We start from the raw sequence: 20,955 nt of genomic DNA, 5'->3' as shown, positions 1-20,955 counted from the left end.
GTGGTCAGCCCAGTCCTTCCTCCAGTAGCTCAGGCTCCTGTGCTTCTCTGTGCCTTCAGTCATAGCTGTCTTAATTTGCTCTTTCTTCCTGTCTGTGTTCATAATGCCCCCAGCTTATTGCATTTGTGTAACTAATTGTCCAACTTGCATTTCACAAAGGAGTGATCAGGAGCATGTCTGCTCTCTCAGCAGACCCACGTGCTGGGGCACATAAGGAATAGCAAAATGGAGCCTCCTTTTCCCCAGTAACCCGGGGGAGCTGCCGGATCCCAGTGCTTTGGAAAGCTGGTTATGGGGTACGTGGCTTTCTGCATCCCCCCCAGCAGTGAGTAACCGCTCACACGTAGCTCTCCCCATGTCATAACCTTGCGTAAGCACTGTGCTCAATTTACAGCCTTGAATGAGTCCTTTCCGTGTTTGAAGAGGAAAGAGGTGTTTCCACTGCAGGGTGCTGATGGGCCGGTAATGCACTTTGAACTAAAAACTGCCTGACCTGAGAGCAGCGCTGACCTGAGCCGCTGGCAGCACAGGGCTGAGTCAAAGGCATGGGGTGCGCCGGGCTGGAGGCGTGAAATTCCCTCCCTTCCCTTTGCTGCACTGGCTAAATAAATACCCTGGGATTTCCAGGGCTGGGAGTTGGCAGGAGTAATCCCCAGGGACCATTTGTTTTCCGAGGGGATAACGTGCAGCCGCCTGGGAGGCTGAGCCCTGCTTTACCCCTGCCAGCACCAGGAGAGGTGGAACAGCCCATAACTGTGTGCGAGATTAGGAAAGGTGTGTGCTAATTAATTGGAGTGCTGGGCTGCCCCGGGCTGGCGCCACGCGTGTGGATGCGGTGGCAGGGCACGCGTCCCCTCCTCGTCCCTGCCCACGCCAACAAAGGGATCGTGCCTGCGGCACCCCAGGGACCGTGCACCCCAACGCCTCGCTCTGCTCCTATGTCACAGCTTGGAGTGACATCATGAAGAAGTCCTCGTATTCAGGTGAGCAAGTGGCCACCTCCCTGCCTCTCTCCTCTCGCCTCTCTCCCTTTGCTCTGTACTAGGGAAAGAAAAAGCCCCTGCAAGTACAACTTGCACACGCTCTTCTCCCTCCAAGTGGCTCTGTAGCTGAGTGAGCAGCTGTTTCACTGTGTGTAAACAAACACTGTTGATCAGAGGAAAAGGCTTAAAAAGCAAAACAAATCCAGGGAGGCAGCTTTTTCCAGGCAAAACTCTGTGTTGGTGGCACAGAGCGTTATTCAGAAGGCACCTGTGCCAGCGCGGGGTGAGCTCCAGCGCTCAGCTGAGCAGCAGCTGGAAATTAAATCAGGATGGTGGCATTCTGTGTGACACCAGCTGCCATCAGGGCTGGAGGGGTTTCCAAATCAGGGGTGGAAAAGCTGGGATCCTCTAATGCTGTGGGACTTTGTCCTCTCCCTGCTTCCCATCCTGGCTTTTCCAGTGTTGCCTCATGGAGCGAGGGCTTTGTGCCCTCTGCTCTCGCTGGCTCACGCAGGCTCCTGCCTCCCCAGCTAACACGGGAGGGAGCACGTAACCATGACTGATGTCATTTCTCTGTGCTTTCTGTGCAATCCTGCCAGCAGCCCCAAGAAGTGGCTGGTGCATGATGGAGCAGACACGTCTCCTACAAAAGGTCCATTGCTCACCCTGTAAAGCTCAGGTGCCTCTGGCAGCTCCTCCAGGTGCAGGACTTTGCTCTGCAGCTGATTTCTGCTCAGCTCCAGCTACCAGCCCATGACCCCCTGCTCTGTAAGCCTCATTCTGCTCTCGTTGCTGTGGGGAAGCCGTATCATCATGCTGGCCTCCTCCTAAGGTCCTAAGTCACGGGTCTGGCTGCACCATAGGGTGCTGGTGGCAGCTGCCATGCTTCGAGTCACCCAAGCCATATGGCCAACTGGACTCTGCCTGAGCTCATAAGCCACAGGAGCTGGGGGTTTGTCTTCACTCGGAAAATTCCCTGTGTCATGCTGCTGCCTGTTTATTGTTAAAATTAATTAGTAACATTTCTCTCTTGCACATTTCTCTTCTCACATTAGTGTTGCTAAACGGACTGCCAGGGAGGTTTTATTAGAGTCTGTATGCCGGGAACCTGAGAAAGCCTAAGCATGATTATTAGCACATTGTAATGGATTAAAGTGGGTCTTAATGGTTGTGCATTGTGCGTAGGGAAGCCTGTTATTTGTACAGGCCTCCTGAGGGGCAGAGGGTGGCTAAAGCAGCCCTGGAGCAGACAGGAGCGGTGCAAGGACAGGTCTGGAGATAGCTGGCTGTTGTAAGACAAAGCTGTCAGTATTGTGCGACCTGATATTATGACTTCTTGCTGGTGAGGCCAAGTGGTCCTTAACTGCTTTGCTTGCTTTGGGCTGAGTGCACTGGAGTGGAGCTGCGGTGCTGCAAAGCCCCTGACGTGACTGATATGCCTCTGGTCAGTGTCCAAATCCATCTTCTCTTGGTGTTGCAGCTGAGGTCGGTTGACATCTGGTCAGTACCTTTAATTCAAAAGGGACTGTGGTTGTATTTTGGAAACACTGTTTGCTTTGAGACTTCCCTTGGTACAGTGCAGCTATTTAAGGGGAAAGAACAGAAGAATTACACTAGCCAGGATACGTGACACTGAAGCAACAGGATAATCGCACTATGACCCTCACTATTCTTAAAAAAAGCATGGGCAGCTCTTCTGAGCACAGCTCTCGTTTGTGTTGCAAAGGCTTCGCTTTCGTCCTTGCAGCTCCTGGCCGTGCTGTGCCCGGGCCTTGCCTCTTGCTGATTCATCGGGCAGAAAGGCACTGGATGAATCACCCACCATGCTGGGGGGGCCGCCTTTGGAGAGCTGCCACCTCTGCGCAGGGCAGAGCCAGCCCGCCTTGTTCCATAAATCTGGTGGTTTTACAGATTGGGAAACAGTGACGGTGACTTACTTTGGGGAATTTCACTGGGAATCCAGATTGCTTCTCAAGACATGAGTAAGATGTAGAGAGTGCTGCGGAGCCTCTGAGCTTCCTACTGCCAGAGAAACTGGTGAGGTGACAAAGTGACTTCTCAGCTGCAAACACTGTGCTTCCCAAGCACGTTGCTGACAACCCCTGACAGGCTGGAAACACAGTGCCTGGCTGAGAAACTCCTAAAAATCATGACAAAAGGAAAGAATAAGCATCTTCTAAACACTTTTTGAGGTTAGTGAGAATCCCTCGCTGGCCTTGTTTGCTCCTCTCCAGTATATTCTGGACCTGCTCTGTGGACCCAGTCCCACTGAACCCAGCTGGAGGATCTCACGTGACTTCACAGGGCTGAAGCTCCTGCTCCATCCTCCTCTGTCAACACGGCAGCACTGCTGCAGTGCGCTCCTGTTAGCAGGCTGCTCCCCACCCTGGGCAAGATTTACCTCTTCTGCAGCACTTCAGGGGAAATCATTACCCATCTGCTATGGCTTTTGAGCACATGCCATGTAGGTGTGGCTGGGATTAAGAGTTTGCCTTTGAATGCTTTGCCTCTTAGCAGCAGCGAGAGGCTCAGACCTTTGTGCCATAGCCGCGGGCACGTGTGGCTCGGCCCAGTAGCGCTTTTTTCCTGGAACTTCCTGGCAGCAGTGGTAGAAGGAGGGGAGAGGGTGAAAAGGGGATTTTACACAGCATGTTAAAAATGAGCAATAACCGCTATTGAATCCAGCTCTTACATGTTTGGTTTAGGGATGTCTATTATTTCAGATGCTTAAGGCAAGGAGAGTTTTTTTCTGAGATGTTTTACTTGTCCTGGAATACTATTTTTTTAAAGGATTTTTTGATTCTCATTTTCCATTACTCAAGCACAATGGCATTGCCAAAGGAGCAATAGACAGGATTTGTGATGAACAGCACAAGGATTTATAGGTATTTTCAAGGATGGTGCAAATTGTTTTGGCCAAGGACTGTTTGCAGTTTCAGGTTTATGCAAGATGCTGGCATGCACTGAAATAAGGATTGCCCTAATTACAGTACCTCCAGAATTACCCGTAGTGGTGATGCGTGACCCACCCTTACCTAAATTGTGGACTTCTAATTTATTGCTTAGGCACTTAGGGGAAATAACTCCTCAGATATGAGCTAAGGCTATAGGAAAAACTGCAGGAGTAAGTCAGAGCTGTGATCTAGTTGTTGCATTAGGATTTGAGAGTATTTTTTTCCCTGTATCGTGACTTACAAAATGATTGCCTGTAAAACATGGGCAACAGAACATAAGTCAAACTGGAGCTGTTGGCATTATCTGGACTGGGATGCTCTGAGGAGAGAGCCCCTTTCTCAGATGGGTTGGTTTATAGTGTCCCAGGATCCCCTCCTGCCCCAGCCCCATGGTGCTGCCTTGGTGCCAACACCACGCAGTGTCCTGCAGATGCTGCATACCCGCAGCACTGGGCCAACGCAGCAGCAGTTTGTAGGTGTTAGGGGGGCAAGTCAGGTTTGTACCCTGCCACAGAGCTCCCTCTTCATGCTCTGGTATGTGCAGCCGGTGAGGAAGAAAAGCAAGTGAGCTCTCTCTCAGGGTGAGCAAGCGCTGCGGCGTGCAGCTGTGGTAGCACAGGGACATGCACGGCAGCAAGCACTCGCCTGGAGGTAAATGACAGTTTGTCAAAGCGCAGTGAAGAAGTGTTGGGTAGACTTGGCCACCCCTAAATAAGCATGAAGGGCTGTGGCTGGATGAGCACTGGTGGTTGTGAGGGCCTCGGTACCTCTCTGGCTGCAGCTGGTTTTCTGGGATGGTCTGGAAAAATTGAGGCTGAATCTTTTTCAGGCTGATACTGCACACGATGGGTCCGGTGTGATTCCCTCAATGGCTTTTAACCTCACCGTCATAAAAGTTGCTGGGTGGGGCAGAGATGACCCGATGTTTGCAGAGCTGATTGTTCTCTCCTGAACACCAGACCCTGTCTCCTATCATTTAAGTGGCATTTTCGATGTTTCAGCAGTGGAAAAATGAACAGAGTTGTTCAGACTGATAAATTTTATTATTTTTTTAAGTTCACTGGCCAAACAGCAGTATCAAGGAAAAAATATTGCTTGGATCCAACAAAAACATTAATTTAATTTTAGGTTGTCGTTTTGAACAGAGATTCTCAATAGTTTGTTTTGAAATATATAAAAACAAACAAGCCCTTTTTTTCAGCTCAAACGCACAGCTAGCTCTTACACCCCAAACCTGCATTGCTGGGCCAACAAGATATCATCAAAAAATAATAAACGATTGTACTGAGGATTTGCAATCAACCACAAGAACCTGGATCCTCCGTCTGTGGCTGTTCAAACCTATTGCTCAAAACATGAATTCAGTGCAAGTAATGCCTCCGCCAGCTCGGGTGAATGAACTGTCCTGTTGCCCCACTTGCAGCTGTTATCACTCTGTGGAACAGCCCTGCCTGTGCCTGATGTGCTGCAGCACGTCCATGGTGTCTCTGTTGCAAATAAGTTTTAGCTGCTGTGTGTTGAGACCAAAGCACTTTGCCGTAACAAACTGCTTTGTGAAGAGGCAAAGCAGCCGCTGGCATGGCTGAGCAGTGCTTGTGCAAATAGACGGTGTAGTAAGGAACAGTACTGGCCTTCAGGAAGGCTTCTGCAGAAGAGCAGGAGCAGAAAAAATCCACTGCATCCAGAAGTGCCAAGGTTTCTGTTACATCCCATGTCCTCACTGCCTGGTGGGACAGAGCTACCACCGGAGGAGCTACCAGGTGGAGGAGCAACTTGCATGCTGGTTATGGGGCACAAGTCTGCTTTTATTAGAGGCAAAACTTTCTGTGCTGTGTTGTTGTTTTGTTTGTTTACAACTGGCTCCTATCTCTCCCTTGCTCGGAGGATGCCGTTTTGGCTTCTTTGCTGCCACCCATCCCTGCCTTCTCCTCCTTCCAGCTCCCTGTGCTCGAGCAGAGCAGTGAAGCCTGTCCTGGGCTTCTTTCCCTTCCCTCCAGTGACAGAGCAGAACTGAAGCATTAGTAAAGTCAGTGCAAGTGTGGGGGATATAAAGGGGAAGGAAAAGGGTGAGGATAGAGTTTTGGAGCCCAGGAGCAGATGGAAGAGGAGGGATGGTGGTGCTAGCAGTGCCACAGTGGGGTGAACTGCCCCAGGAGCACCGGTCCTTTGCCTGAAGCTGTGGAAGTTTTTCATTACATGGTTTTTGTGTTGGCATTGGGTTGCCTTGTGTTACTGAAAAGGAAATAGCAAGGACTATGAAACAAACTTGTTTCTTGATAATCCACAAATAGCAGGAGACCTGTGCACAAAGAGCTTTGTATCCTATTTTCAGGATGCTGAAAGCTCTGCACGTTGGCTTGGTCAGCTGCGTGTATGATGCTGCGTCATTCAGATCCATGTGAAAGCTGCTTGATACCAGATGTCCATGGCCCCCCATCCTTGCTTTAAGCCCCCAAAGAAAAAGGAGAACAAACACGATGCAGTTCCTGCATGGCAAGCACTCGCTCACTGTTTTGGACAACCACATCTCCAACTAGGTCATGCCTCACACTCACAGTTTCCAGCCAGTGAACAGCAGCCATGGTGCCTGCTCACATTCACACATTCTGCCTGGTGAGTCTTCTTCCCCAACTCCCTTCAAATATTTTTTTACCACTTGATCTATCACATCATGCTGTTCCCTGCTCTGTCCCTGCCCGAGCCACTTCCCCATTGCTGCATGCACTGATGTTCCCACCAGCTGCTCCCCTGGGCTTGTTGTTTGAGCTCTAGCAACATTTAGAGATGCCTGGACAGAATGGGTACCATTGCCCTAAGTGCTGTGGGTATGCAGGGTAAAAATGTGCATGTCCTTCCCTCCCACCTCCAAACTTGCCAGTGACTTGTGTATGGTGGGTGGCAGAGGCAAAAACCATATGGGCAGGTCAGTGTTGCAGACCATGCTCTTGAGCATTGCCCAGCTCTGCTCTGTGGTTAACAGCTAAAAACCTTTAACAATTCTTCCGATTACTTTTAAAATGAAAAAGTTGCATGCTTTAGAAAATTAGATTTCTAATGTGCCTGTCATCTCTTGTGGTAGTAAAGCCTGTAATTTTCCTGGAGTGCTACAGATTGCTGGAGTCTCTGTTGGATGAAAGCCCCCTGATCCTCGGACAGACGGTTCTCAGCTGCCTTCAGGGCCTCACAGTCTGTTTCTGTGGTTTAGCAGATATCAGGAGTTGTTGACGGCAGCTGGCATCAGTCCTGGCAAACTTACCTCTGCGCTTGCTTTCTGCAAAAACGAGGTGGGACCATAAGATGCCCAATCAAAAGCACGACTGCTATATTTTACTCGCAGGCTGACAGAATATATTGCCATAAAGGTCAATGCGATCTGCTGTCACATGTGATGATTGATGTAATCTTGTTATGAAAAACTTCTCCTATAGCAGTGCCGCACTGTGCTGGGGTGGCAGGATCAGTGTGACAGGTTTGGTTGGGTGCTCTGCCATTGCCAGACTTGGCTAGCGTGTGCGGGCTGTGGTAGAACTTTGCTTCAGGTAGCAAAACTTCCCAACATCTGTTAGGAAATAGTTTGGAGAAGCAAGACAATCCAGCCTGTGGAGAAAGCCAAATAAGAAACTGCAACACAGAGACATATGCAGAAAATAACAGAAAGCCATGTGGGGCCCAAGGAGGTGATTATTTGCTTCCCCAAAACACTGATCGTCTCATGCCCACCCAGGGTGAGCAAGAAGAAGCGGTGCCACGTGGCACAGGGAGATGTTGTTGCAGAGAGTAACTACCTGCTTGCAGGGAGACGCCTCCTGAAAGCAGTGCAGATGGTGAGTGGGGCTTTGAGGCCAACCTGTCCCTCTTAGACAAGAGATGTCTGAGGTTTTGCAGCATCAGGTGAGATCCAAATCCAGGGCAAAGCCTGTAGAACAGGAGAGGTCTTTTTATGGCAGCAGTTTGTGAAGACTGAACCTGTCGGATAGGTGTGTGTAGTCTGTGCTTGCTTTTTGTTAGCTCCCAGGTGCCATGCACGAGAAGATGGGACCCACCGGTCCCTAGGGGTGATGCTAACTGGCCGTGCCAGCATGTTTAACAGCACACCAGGCAGCTTCCCTCCCTGCTTGGTCCCGGTGTCCTCAGGAAGAGCAGCTGTGCTCGTGCCTGGTTCCTTCTGGCAGTCACACTGCAAGCCGTCGCGCGGTGGGAGAGCGGCGGCAGTCACTGGTGAGTCAGCCCGTTCCCACACTGGCCTGAAAAGACTTACTAGTGACAAGGGTGGCTCAAAGCACCCTTTAGAGGGTTTGGGTTTAAGAGGTGGTGCTCAAGGCTGCCTGGGAAACCACTTCCTTCTGTGTAACTCATTGTTTAGGTGACAGTGCAGGCTTGCAAAAGCCTCTCTTGCAGCTGCTGTGAGGTGGCACTCGGGGCACTTGGTCCATTGCCACAGAAGCCTGGAACGGAATCCTGGCTTTGTGCTTGGAAGGCAACTTCCAGTGCCACGTGCACAAAGTGGCCTCTCACAGTGCTCAGTGGCATTCAGACATCTCTAGAGCAGAGGCCAGCATCAGTGTGGGATGGCACCAGGAGATGGGAAAGGAAAATTTTTGTCTCGTGCTGCTGCATTTGTGAAAACAGCTGGCTGCGCTGGGCAGAAAGGGGCTCATCGTGCAGGCCTCACTCAAGCTTTAACATTGGTCATTGCATTAGTAGTCTGAAGCACAATGTAAGTTACTTCCATGACCTGACTTTTAATTTCAGGTAGGGCAGGCTCAAATCTGATGCCCAGAGCACGTAACTGTCCCCTCCATTTCCCTCAAACAACATGCTACCTTCAAGGCTCTCAGGTCGAGCAGACAGAAATTAAACTGGAGGGATGATTGCAGGCTGGAACTAGCAGCAAAAGGTTTTTTTCTTTTTCTTTTTCCTTTTTTTTTTTCCTTTGTCCATGCCAGATGAGTATTATTTACAGGAAACACTTTGTGCAGCTCTGAGATTTGTTTAGAGAAGGAGTGTAGGGGGAGGAGACAGCTAAGGGCATAATGGAAATTAAAAAGGTCATGGTAATGCTCAAGAAAGTCCATAATTTCCTGGTGTGGGAGTATTGCTATTCTGGGGACTGAGGGAATAACAGAGCTCGGGCTCCAGTTGCCGGGGGAGAGAGAGCACTCACGGAGGGATGATCTGCAGAGGAACCAGCTCCCCTTGGGAAGAGTTCAGCACCCAGCATCTCCCCGAGGCCTTGAGGGGCTGAGCCCAAAGCAGCTGCTGGGGGGACAGAGGATCCCTGACACTCGGTTGTGCCCTCGGCTCATCTGGAGCCACATCCCTTCGCAGGCTGCGGTGGTGGTGATGCCAAGGGAACTCTGAGTGCCCGTACTGGGGGAGCAAGCTTCAGTCCTGATCCTCCAGAGCAGCCCCTGGGTGCAAGCTTGCTTTGGTTTTGATGTTATCAAGGGAAATGCGGATTGCCTATAGCTTTGTATAATGGACAGAATAAACAAAGGAAATGAGGACAAGATGCCCTCAGCAATTACTGCCAAGAGCTGCTGTTGAATGACTCAGTGGCTGAGTTGTAAGTGCCTGGACACGTACAAATAAAATTTGCTGAGAAGAATAATAAATCTTGGTGCGTTACAAGTCAGGACAAAGGACTTGCACAAGCTAGACCATGGGAGGTGGCAGGGGGTTTGTTCGAGTGAGTTTGAGGTTGATGCAAAGCTGTGAGTTAAGGAGGCTGGAGGCTGTTTTGCCTGCAGGAGAGGTTTGGCTCTGGGCTGAAGAGAAAGTGTCACCCCCCACCCGCCTGGTGGGGAGCTGCCAGCCTGCCCAGGTCTGTGATCAGGGGTGTCAGCCACCAGCATTTGACGATGCTTTGCTCTTCTAATATTCAGTTTCCATCTTCCTTCCAAGATGATTTTCAATTAATTTTTAAACTTAAAAGCAATATATATATATATATATTAATCAGTAGGAATGAGGATGAAATGTAATTTGTTGCCCACACAATTTAATTTGAAGCTTTGAAAGTTGATGTTGTTGCCGGTCCAATCCTGAAATGCTGTAATCCTCATCCGCTGGTTTGCTTTGGAAAGCGTTTCTGACCTCGCTGATTTTCAGTGTTCTAGTGATAAAAGGAGTCACATGTGCTGTATTGCTTTTATCTAAGGTCAGTTGCTAGAAGCACCAGGAAATCCTCAAATTCAGACCTTTATTACGTGCTCATGAAGCCCTGCCTGCCACATGAAGGGTTTTTTCTGCTTTGGTGTCCTGCCTTCATGTATTTAAGAGCATGTTTTATCAAGCTGGGCATAATACCGAGAAATGTGAGTTTGAGTTGTGCCCAAGCTATACCAAAACCACCACATCCCACCATGGGATTTCAAATACCTTATTTTAATATGTCCTCTTTTAGCAGACACTTTATGACTCTCAGAGCTGTTGAAGTATTTACTGAACAGTTTGGACTTATACAGCCTGAAGGACTAACATTACTGTAGCTAATTGCCCTTCGACGTTAATTGTCATTCAACTACATCCGCATCTGTAAACGCTTTCCCAAATTGCTGTACTGACAAGTGAGATGCTTCAGTTGGCAAGTCCCACATCTGAGCACGGAAAGGCTGTCAGTCCTGTGGGTTGTTGGGGGATGTCATGGCTTGGGTGGTCTCTCCCGTCCCGCTTGGCAGCTGCAGTTCAAGGCTGTGATTTATTTCCCAGAGTGGGTTTTTGTCTGATAAACGTCCCAACAGTGATGTGAAATAATTTGACAGCTGATTCCTGCAGCTGATGTTGGGAAGGATGAGCTCAGCCCTTGTGAGTTTGATCCATTTGTGGCAGTTTCAAAGCTGCCTGCATGGGAGAGCTGCTCTGCTCCGTGTGTGCCTTCACGGACCAGCCGCTCTCTAGGAAATCAGCATCAGGCATCCACGGTTTAAAATACACACCAGGCTTTTTGGATAGTGCATGTGGTGGGGAGAGGGGAGGAGGGTGTCTCTGGCTGCAGGGTTTTTTTGTGTGTTTGGCTTTGCTAAGTTTTTTAAGATCATCATGGGAAAAGTAAGAGCCCTGTGCTTGAGCCATGGTGGAGAGGGAATAGTAAAAAGTTGTTTTGTAACGTGTCTGGATTAATGTTCAGATTTTACTGAGCCTTTGGGGCATGAATATAAGTATGGAAGCCCCCTAGGGATGGGTGTAAGCCAGAAAGGGATTTGACCCCTCACATGTCAAGGTACTGGGTGCTTATTATCATGGGTATCTGTATTAAACCCTTCTGCAGACCACTGCTGTTCCTTGGTGGATGGTTTGTGTGCTGCTGCTGGCAGTTTGTAACACGGAAGAAAGGTTAGTGGCTCTGGACACTGGGCAGCAAGCAGCTGGAAGATTGGTCCAGGGCACAGTAACACAGCCCCTGGCAAGCCAGGAGCAAAACCTGACCTTAGTCCTGGGTAAAAATCCAGGGTGAAGAGCCCCATTCCTAGGCCTGAGGAAATATGTCTGTGCCCCAGATGCCTCCATTTGATGGGTAGGCTGTTACCGAGAGGCGTAGCAGGGGTGAGGAGGTTTTCCCACGGGTCAGGTGTACACAGGAGCATGGGTCAGCAGCTGGGAAAACAGAAGCTGTGCTGGCAGAGCATGTACGCTGGTGGAGGCTGGTGGGGGAAGACCAGTACAGGAATGTGGAGAGGCAGGAGCAAGGCCTGGAAGGGCAGGAGAGAAGGATGCAGACCCAGCACACAGCACAGCCTGCAGTGCCACCACGCTCGGTGAGGGAGCAGAGATGCAATGAAGGAAGCGACTCCACTGGTGAACTGCGTGTGTTTCTTCCTCAGACACCCCAGGAGATATTTTGAGCATTTCTGCAGCGTTCTCCCACCAGGCGCTGAAGGTGGGGAGAATGGGGACAGAAGGTGAACCAGGTTCCACGTGCTTCTGGGCCAAAGGGTCAGCTCTGTGGGAGGAAGAGCAGAAAGCATCAAATCTTAGAAGGATGCAAGAGAAAACATCAAGACAGGAAACAATTTCTTCAGAGGGTTATGTGCTAGGATGGATTAGAATAGCCAGGAGTTGTGCTGGGGCATACTGGGAGGGATGCTGGAAGAGAGGTGTGATAGCCTCTGAGGAGGTAAGAGCTATACAGATAACCCTTGAATTATTTCACAATTGCATTTCTTTGTTATAAATAGTCTGATGAGGTGATATGAGTTCACATGACTACAGAAAGAAATTTTTCTTAACGATTTCAGTTTTCAGCCTTGTCTTCAGAGCTTCCCTTGTACAATCACAGCACAGGTGGAGGGCGCGGGGCTCTCTTTGAACTTGTCACATAGACCCCAGGCCCCTAAGTGTGGCAATTGCGCCTTCTTTAGCACACCTTAGTGCATGTGGGGTTTTAACTCTTCTCAGCCGGACAGCAGAAATGACGACCACAGGGGAAAACCACACTATTTTTTTAGGTCAGAAGATTTCAAGAGCAGAAGTTGCATATTCTTTTTAAATTGACACAGTTTGTTGCAAAAGGTGTCACTGGATGGAGAACAGTGGGTCAGAAAAGGAGAAGACACGGTGTTAAAACCCACTGGTGTTCAATATGGCAATACTGGGACTGCATATGGAGAGCAGGCTGCTCAGACACGCTGCTGCTGCCGAGTCGTGGCATTTCTCCTTCCTCCTCAGCACCTCCTCTCTGCTGTGTGGGCTGCCTGGATCGGCACTGGGGCAGCTGCTTTGCCCAGGACTGTTCCATGCTCTCCTGCTTTCCATCTAGAGATGACGTTGTTTGAATTTCTAGGAGAGCACAAAGCTTGCCAGGGTGGCTTTGCTTGCATTCCTCTCTGACTAAATACCTGGCTGTCACGTGGAGCAGCAGCAGGCGTGTGCAGCGCTTCACAGTTTCAAGGCAAAATCATGGCTTGTTAACACAGCCTGGTGGACCTCCTGTTAACTCTGTTGAGTGGAGATGGTCTGGGTGTTTCCAGGAGGCTCTGCCACCCCCTCGGCACTGTAGGGCTGCAGGGATGGCGCAGGCTGAAGCACTCAGCCATGCGGATCTGATGGGAGCAGCCTGCTAGCTCCAGGGCTGGCCCTGCGTGGGCTTTCTGGCTTTTTTAAGGTAACCGATCTGACCCGGCTTATTATGCAGGGGGGAAACTTAAGGGCACGGTAGAACCAGAGATAAGCAAGCTGGTTAAGTGCAAACTCTTCAGCCAGGGCTGCTCTGCCTGGCACCTGGTGGCTTTTCACACTGAGGATTCAGTGCACAGCGTTAGAGGTTTGCAAAGGGAATGGCTCTAATTCTCATCATCTACAAAGTGAGCTTGTCCTGGGGCTGAGCCTGGATGCTGCTGGCAGGCTCGTTTACATGGCTTTAACAGCCTGCCTTCCACACCTCCACCTGTAGTCAGCTCCATCCCACCTTCCTGCAAGCATCTGCCTGGAGTACTTGTCACCCTAAGGTATTTCTGTAGTTGATGATGATAAATCTGGCACACGTAGGATAAAAATCTTTCATAGAAACCTCCTGCAGCCACTGACTTGAGGGACACCTTTGCACTGGTCCTTGCTGAATCTCATTGCATTCTGTTCAGGTGTTTTGTTTGTTTATTGTCCATTTTCAGTGTATCAGGATTAATTTTACTTCTAATATTCTCTAACATACTAGCATTTAATCCTTACTTGGAATCGTCTTCATCTTTTATAACCTCTGTATTTCCCATTTCTGGTGGTTAACGAATGATGTATCCTTAGGTCAGAACACAGCTCGGAGTTCAGGCTTTGGCAGAGTCCCTCAGAGCACCCCGGAAGCATCTGAGCCTGTTACCCATAGATGATGGGCAAAATAAGACTATAAACCAAGTACAGACTGCTGCTTTGGGGGCTTAACAGCCGCTTCTGCTTTTCAAATCATGTAATCATAATCTTCGCAAGATTAAACACTGTTTCAGCTGCAGTTGTGGGTTTTTTCATTTCAGTTTCTTACGGAATAAACCAATGGGCACAGATGCCCAAGAGCCCTGGAGGTCAATGTTTTATTTACACACAGGAAGCTTAGGGCACATCAGGGTGACAGTTCCCACTGGAGAGGGACATGGCTGTTTCTCACCTTCTCCTAGAGCATGGACCTACCTGGTGGTGGCCTCGCTCTGTGCTCATGTCACCAGGGCAGAGCCCTGCAGAGGAGCTTCGGGCTCCTCAGGGGATGTGCTTTGTGAATAAATGTGGCCTTTTCTACTGTGCTCCCAAAACCTTTCCAAGTGTCCCTGGGAACTTCTCAGTGAAAGACGTATGCTTATGCCGCTTTATTGCTGAGGAAACTGAGCTGTAGAGAAAGAAGCTGCTTCATTCAGTTTGTGTGGCCAGGCTGGGGCATAATCAGATATCCTGGCTCCTGCTCCTCGTCTAATGACTGTGCAGATAACCAAAGTGCTTCCTATTCCTTTAAGTGTCTTCAGTCTTTCAGACATTGATCTTAAAGCTAGGAGAGAGCTAATATCCCCTATTACAGAGGACTCGGGCCAGGAAAAAAACAAGATGGAATTTAATTTTGCCTAAATTGAGCCACATAAAATGATCTCTGAATCAGAGCTGGTCCCTGCAGCCTCTCTCCAGCCAGGGGCTGTCAGATGAATCACCCTATTTTCCATCTCGGATGGAGGTGACTCACCAGCTGCAGAGCCTGTCCCTGTTGTTGACTGTGGAGGGTGGCTGGGGCTGCTGTGCAGAGGTTTAATATCCAAACACTCAGGCAGGTGCTGCCCTGAGGCTCCCAGGTACCTGTGGTGGACAGAGGAGTCCAACCCGGGCCTTCAGAGACCCCTGGTTATGATCCTAAGTAGTGAGCATCCTTCCTTCACAGACACTAAAGCATGTGGCCACCAGCTTGCAGCGGTGCCATGAGCAACTGCTCGGTGGACCAGCAGTTCTTGAAAGAAGTGGCAGCATCCCTCTGTGCCACTGGGGCTGTTCCCGCTGACCGGCTCAGGGGACGGTTGGTTGAGGAACAGCTGGGTCACGCCAAGAACAGGCACCATGACAGATCTGATGTCTCAGAAATGGTAAATACATTTAGCCTGTACCAGTGAACATTCTTCTCTGGCTCCAAAACTGCTCACAAAGAGGTGCTTCTGTGGAGAGCAAGAGGGGTGCCAGCAGGAAGCTCGCTGAGACAACACAGAAACATTTTCTACTCGTGATCTCCCTCTGGAGATAAGGCTGGAATTCTGACACCCCCCAGAGCATCCTCCTTGGCCCCTTGCAGATCCTGCAGCTCTGGATAAGGGGAAGGAGGTTCCACCAGGGTGATGCTCCCGCAGGGGGTACAAAGGGTTGGGGCAGGTTTGGGCTAGAGGGACACTGCATCCCCTCTGGACAAGAGGTGTTGGAGTCCTCTGACTGCAAAAGATGCCATTTATGAAAGGTCAGCTTGTGTAATAAACTCTGACAGTGGTGTAGGGGTCATCAGAAGCGACCTGAGCCTCCAGACAGAAAAAAGCCTTTCAGGTTTGGCTGGCAGCAGCCTGTGCATGTGCCGTGGCAGGTCACGCAGGCTGCTTCGTTCCTTATGGAATAAAGTGCAAGCCCATAAGCTTCACGGTGTTGGGAATCCTCTCTCATGCTGCTACTCAGCACAGCACAAGGTCTCAGCGGTGCTGGGGATGGTGCACGGAGGTTTGGGTTACTCGATAGTTGCAGGCTAAGCTTTCCAGGGAGAATCCACAGCACAAAGCAGATCTGGGTCCAGTGCATATGCACGTATTTGTTACAGAAATAGCAGCAATTGCCTTTTTTGTTGTGAGGCTTTTCATGGTGGAGTCAACACTTGTATGGTTGGGGTAAGTGACTTGAGGGAGGGGCTCTGGATTGGGCCTGGAGCTCCGCTGCCCGGCTCCATTCCACCAAGCATGCCATGTTCCACGTACAATGCTGCCTTTCAGCCAGACCTACAGAATAGGCTTTGTGTCTCCTTGTGTGAGCCCTCTTTTAAGAGAGAAAAGCTTCTTTAGAGGCTGCAGGCAGTGCTCCATGACTTGAAATGTTTTCCAGCTGTGCCAGGAGTGATTTCACTCTGCCGTTTGCCAGGGCTGAGGTGTTTGGTGGTGCCAGGTGCTTTACCTTTCTCCTGCTGGCAGCTGCAGAAACCCATTAGAGGAACAAGTTGCACTGAGACCGCTTGACACCTGAGGAGTGTGTAGTCATGGAGTAGTAGCAAATAGAGGTGATTCCTACAGCTGGGGCTTATTTAAATTAACCTATTCTTAATCTTCCCACTGCCCCTCTGTAGAGCTGACTGTTGGAGAGCGTGGCTTGGCAGAAAGGTAGGTGTTGGCTCTGGAGTTATTTTGTCTCTTACAAAGATTTAGAAGAATAAACCATTAAGATATTGGCACTTATGTATTGATCGTACATCTTGTTTTTAAATGAATTTAGTGCTTTTGTGCTGAGTACCTTACTCCTCTGCTGTGCAGCAGCAGGATGCAGCAGCCCTATTGTGGGGCTCAGCATGGGCCATGGGTGCTTTTGAGAACCTAGTCCTCCGTTAAATGCCTTTAAATGCTTCATATAAGAGAAACTGGGGGGGAGCTCACAGGAAACAATCTCAGTGTTGACTGTTGCCCCCTCAGAGAAGCAGCCTTAAGCTGCTGGTGAGGCTGACTTTGGGATTGGGGTTTGTCTCTGGGTGTCTGACTTGGAGGTGGAAGAGAGAACTGTACAGGCAGCATCTCTTCAGATAGAGATGGAGTTACGCTACAGTTTGTAAAGGCACTTTTGCAAACTGTAGCATAAGCTGATCTGCAATATTAGGCACTCAAATACATCCTAAAAACTGGCTGGACTTCTCTTCTATTCCAACTTCCCTGCTGTAGCCACTATTAAATATAATTGCAAGATACAAAGGAAAACATTCAAAGGAATGTTACTAGTCCATGAAAACTAGGTTGCCTTGGCTACTTCTGGAGCAGGCTTAATAGGAGAAAACCCTCAACTGTATGGGTCTAGGGCTTCACCATAGTCTCTAATAGTAACTCCCCTTCTTTCCTGATGTTTAAGGACAGCGGACATTATCTCAGAAATCTATAGATAGTGCCTGAATCATTCTTTACAGTACAGCTAAAATGTAAAAACCTTGAGTAATACATCCCTCCTGCCCCTATAAGCAGGGGAAGCGTTTGACACCTCATTTTACAGGCAGAGAAAAGGATATGTGGAGGAGGAAAGTTAATGTGCAGCGAGTCACAGTGGAGCCGTGATGGCGGCTGAGCAGTTCCTGGCTCCTCTGCCTACAGATGGCTTTGCCCCCCCCAGCCGCACTGGTTCTCCCCAGGTGCCTGCCTCAGCATCTTCTGAGGGCAGGTTGGCCTCGAGTGAGCAGAAGATCACGATGTAGCTCAAGTTGGGGTTAAGATAAATATTAGAAAGCAGATGTCCCAAGGGAGCAGCTGTGATTCTGAGCTTAATTTTTTTTGTGTAGGGCTGCCCAGGGAGCTGGTTTCTGAGCTGCCACTTGCATCTTGGGCTTTCTGACTTTCAGGCAATTCTCCGTAACATCAGAGTATCACAGAGGCCCTACCATCATACAGACTCATCACTGTATGAACACATGACTGTAAAATGAGTGTGTTCAGGCCCCTGCTCCACCGGGGATGCTGGGGTGGGAGGGCTCCAGGTGGCGTTTGTAGCCCAAAGTATGTTTGTGTGTGTTTCACGCAGAGAGAAAACTGACCATCGTCTGCTTGAGCTTAATGCTTTTCCAGCGTTACCAGTTCCCAGTCAAGTGGCCAGATGGTTTGTGAACCTTGACCCATGTGTATTTGTTGGAGTTTCTGGCCAGGAAGGGAATGGGGTTTAGTGGCTGTGGTCCCTTGGCTGCCTCTTTGCCTGTCGCTGGTTCCTTGGTCTGGAAGAAGCATGGCTGCAGTGGAGCATCTCTCGTACTGCGTGGAGGAAAAGGGCATTTGTCACAAGTCTGGAGTGAGACTTGGACTTGCGTGTTAGTAGCTAAGTAAAATCCCTGGCTGAATTTTTCCCTTTGCAGTGTCTTCAGAGTCAGACACTGGTCTCAAAACCAAAGGCTGCCCCTTATCTCCTCCAGCTGTGAATGAGCAGTTGCTCACTAAGCCTGGGGAGTTCCAAAGTGGCCAGGTCTGCTCTGGGTGTCCTGGTGACTACAGGCACTGGCACGCCTCCATGGGTCACCCCCGTGGGTCTCCCGGCTCAGGAGAACCCTTAACCTCTGCCCTTTGTCGTCTGCAGCCCTTTGGCTAGTGAGCCACTGCCTCTTTGTTCTTGGCTTTTCTCCTTTACACACCCCCATCCCTCTCTGGGAAAAATCAACATTTGCCTTTCAGAGCCTGGCAAACAGAAGGGGTCTGTATTACATCCTGATGGCAGCCCCAGGCTTAGAGGGCTCCGATGATAAATCCAGTGAAGTTTGTTGCGGGGGGACTCTGAAAGACAAGTTCTGTGTGTCTGAAACAAGAGCAGGGAAGCAGTGAGCAGCCGCTGAGCAAATGCTGTGGCTGAAAAATAAAGTTTGGATTGCATTGAGGTTACAAGGAGGTGGAAAGAAAATGATTTAAAGTCTAAGTAAGGATGATTTTTATTTATTTTTCTTTTTAATCTGAAGTAACACATTGCTGCTTAGTGTGCTGAAGCTGTGCATAGTGTCAGAGTGCAGCAGAGCGCCAGATGCTGGGCTGGGCAGTTTGCACCAGCAGTTCCCCTGTGTGGTCAGAGCCAGAGCGTTATGGGCCTGTGGGGAGGAGAGCTGCGGGGTGGCTTCGGAGGATTTGATCCATATGGAAATACCACATTGCAGTTTTAAAATTCTTTTCCCCTCCTTCAAATCTGACAGTGGTTTTCTCCAACTAATCCATGACTGCTGCCAGACAAACCTGAGAAAGTGAGGTGCGCTCGTGAGTCTGGATGCTGTAAATGTTTGGGGTATTTTGGAAGGCAAAGGATGAGAAGCAATCATTTGTTTTGTTCTTTGTTTCCATAGTGCTCTGCATGCTAAGCCTTATCCCTTGTCCATTCAGTCTGCTGGGGACTCTTGTGCCATTGATGTTAATGATTAACTAACACATTTCTAGCTTGCTGAAGCCCTTGTGGCAGCTGGTTAATGTAAGAGTTTGATTATTTCCTTCTCTGAGCAAGGCTGCAGCTTGGATGAGTTCAGACACCTTCCCTCCTTCCCATCTCTGCTGGGATGCTGCAGGTTCTGCAGGAACAAATGGGACCAGATCCAACCTGCTCTCATGATAGCTTTGCAAGGTCTGTACACGCTCTTGCAAACCTCCCTAATTTAGCAAAAAATGCCATGAAGACACTGCTGTAGTTCTTCCATCCTGCCTGCTTCTCTCTCTTGGATCTCAGAAGTTAAAGGGTGTGAGCAAATGGGGAGCATGGTGAAGACAGGGTAAATTTAGAGGGACAAGATCACTTTGGAAATCTGGTTAGCTTCAACAGTGAACTGGAAATGATTTTAGACTTGACAGTAGTTACCAGGTTTGCTCCCAGTCAGTACAGCTTCACAGGAACAGCTTTCTGTTCCTTTGTAAATCCTTTTCTTTTCCCTCCTGCTGCTAAGTAAAAGGACCACATAAACTAGTAAAACTGACAATACGTACAAAAGACCCATTTTTCCAGTCCCTTCCAATTTGTGTGGATACTTGCATTATAAATACGCATTTGTACAAGTCATCTGATGTGTCAGTGTGGTGACGTGGCATCCCTTCTGCTGCCCGGCTGGATTACTGAAACACTCTAACCAGAAGGATCACAGATGATGACTAACACGCTTTTTTGTATGAAAAACTGCCTGTGCTAATTTTTTTCTTTTTGTGCTTTCATGATTGTCCAGCATATCTCTGAATGACTATCAGCTGTGAGGAATTTGTGGGCAGTAAAGAACAGTCGATCACAAAGAGCGGTGAAATGATCTTGTTATTTCTATCAAGTGAATATCTGAGGATTGACTTTGCTCACCTCGGAGTGAATGCATGGGGAAGAGGCATGGTCTCTGTGCTGTTTGAAGGCCATTTTAACTATTGAGCAACTTGCCAAAGCACTTGGGGTCACTCCAGCATTTTAATCTTGACATAGAGATTGAGTGTCTCTGAAAAGCCAAGACTTTGTTCAAGCACAAGCTTGAATTCACGATGACTGGATAAAAATGTGTGGTGTGGGTTTTTGCAGGTTAAGGCGATTTTCTGGCTTTGAGTTCTGTGGATGCATCAACTGATTTCCTGAGATTTACTGCAGTTTAATTTCAGTTAAAACCTTGAATCAAAGCCTGAACTTGAGCCAAGGTTCAAGTGCTGCATCCCTGTCATCTTCTACCACTGTATGCAAGACTGGTTCTTCTACCTAATTTAGCCCTTTGCTGTGGACAGGAGCTCTGGGCAGGCACTGCTGGGCTTGGGGAAGCCTTTCTAATGTTGTGGAAAAAATGGGGCTTAATTCTTGTGGCCTCTTATTGTTAGCTCAAGCTTTTGGAGCATTTTTTAAAGTGTTACAATGTGTCTGGCACCTGCCAGAAGTATAATGTTATGGTAAGAATATGTGCATCTTGCTAATGCCAGTTTTGCTGTGGTTTCCTTGAGGGTTACCTGTAATCCAGCCTCAGGCTGGGCTCTTTCCGTGTGTGAACTCACGGCTCCACTCGTGTTAATAGCACTGTGCTGATTAGCAGTGTTGTCTGTCCCCAGCGTGATGGTACCCAGCTCCCACAGAAGTGAAGCGGTTGTTGGTGGTTCAGGCTGTATGGTCTATACTTAGCCTTCAACCTTGGCACACGCAGTTGTTGGTGCACCTGTGTGGCGGTAACTGCGCTGGAGAAGGTGGTGGTCCTCTCCTGAGTCTGCAATCAGTGCCTCTTAGGAACAGCATCCTTCCATTCCATCAGCATCCCTCCATCCCAGTGAAAGCTCCATTTGCTGCCAGAGATATTTGATCCAGAATGAAACCATGCATATGGTCTGAAGGCTTTTTTTTCTAGCTGTGCTCAGCTTCTTTGTAAAGAGTGTCTA

At 49.1% G+C, this 20,955-nt stretch overlaps 1 protein-coding gene across 1 annotated transcript in view; it reads left to right on the top strand.

Moving 5' to 3' along the window:
* Nucleotides 1–649: 649 nt before the first annotated feature.
* The window catches only part of SEPTIN9 (septin 9), a 144,106-nt gene continuing 123,800 nt past the window's right edge, over nt 650–20,955 (top strand). Inside the window, exon 1 of the mRNA XM_040579618.1 lies at nt 650–983. Within this exon, the coding sequence (XP_040435552.1) occupies nt 962–983 (22 nt within the window). The 5' untranslated portion in view covers nt 650–961. The remainder of the gene's footprint in view (nt 984–20,955) is intronic.

This window comes from Falco naumanni, chromosome 1 (genome assembly GCF_017639655.2).
Source record: "Falco naumanni isolate bFalNau1 chromosome 1, bFalNau1.pat, whole genome shotgun sequence".
Taxonomy (NCBI): domain Eukaryota; kingdom Metazoa; phylum Chordata; class Aves; order Falconiformes; family Falconidae; genus Falco; species Falco naumanni.
This window is presented reverse-complemented; position numbering and strand designations above follow the sequence as displayed.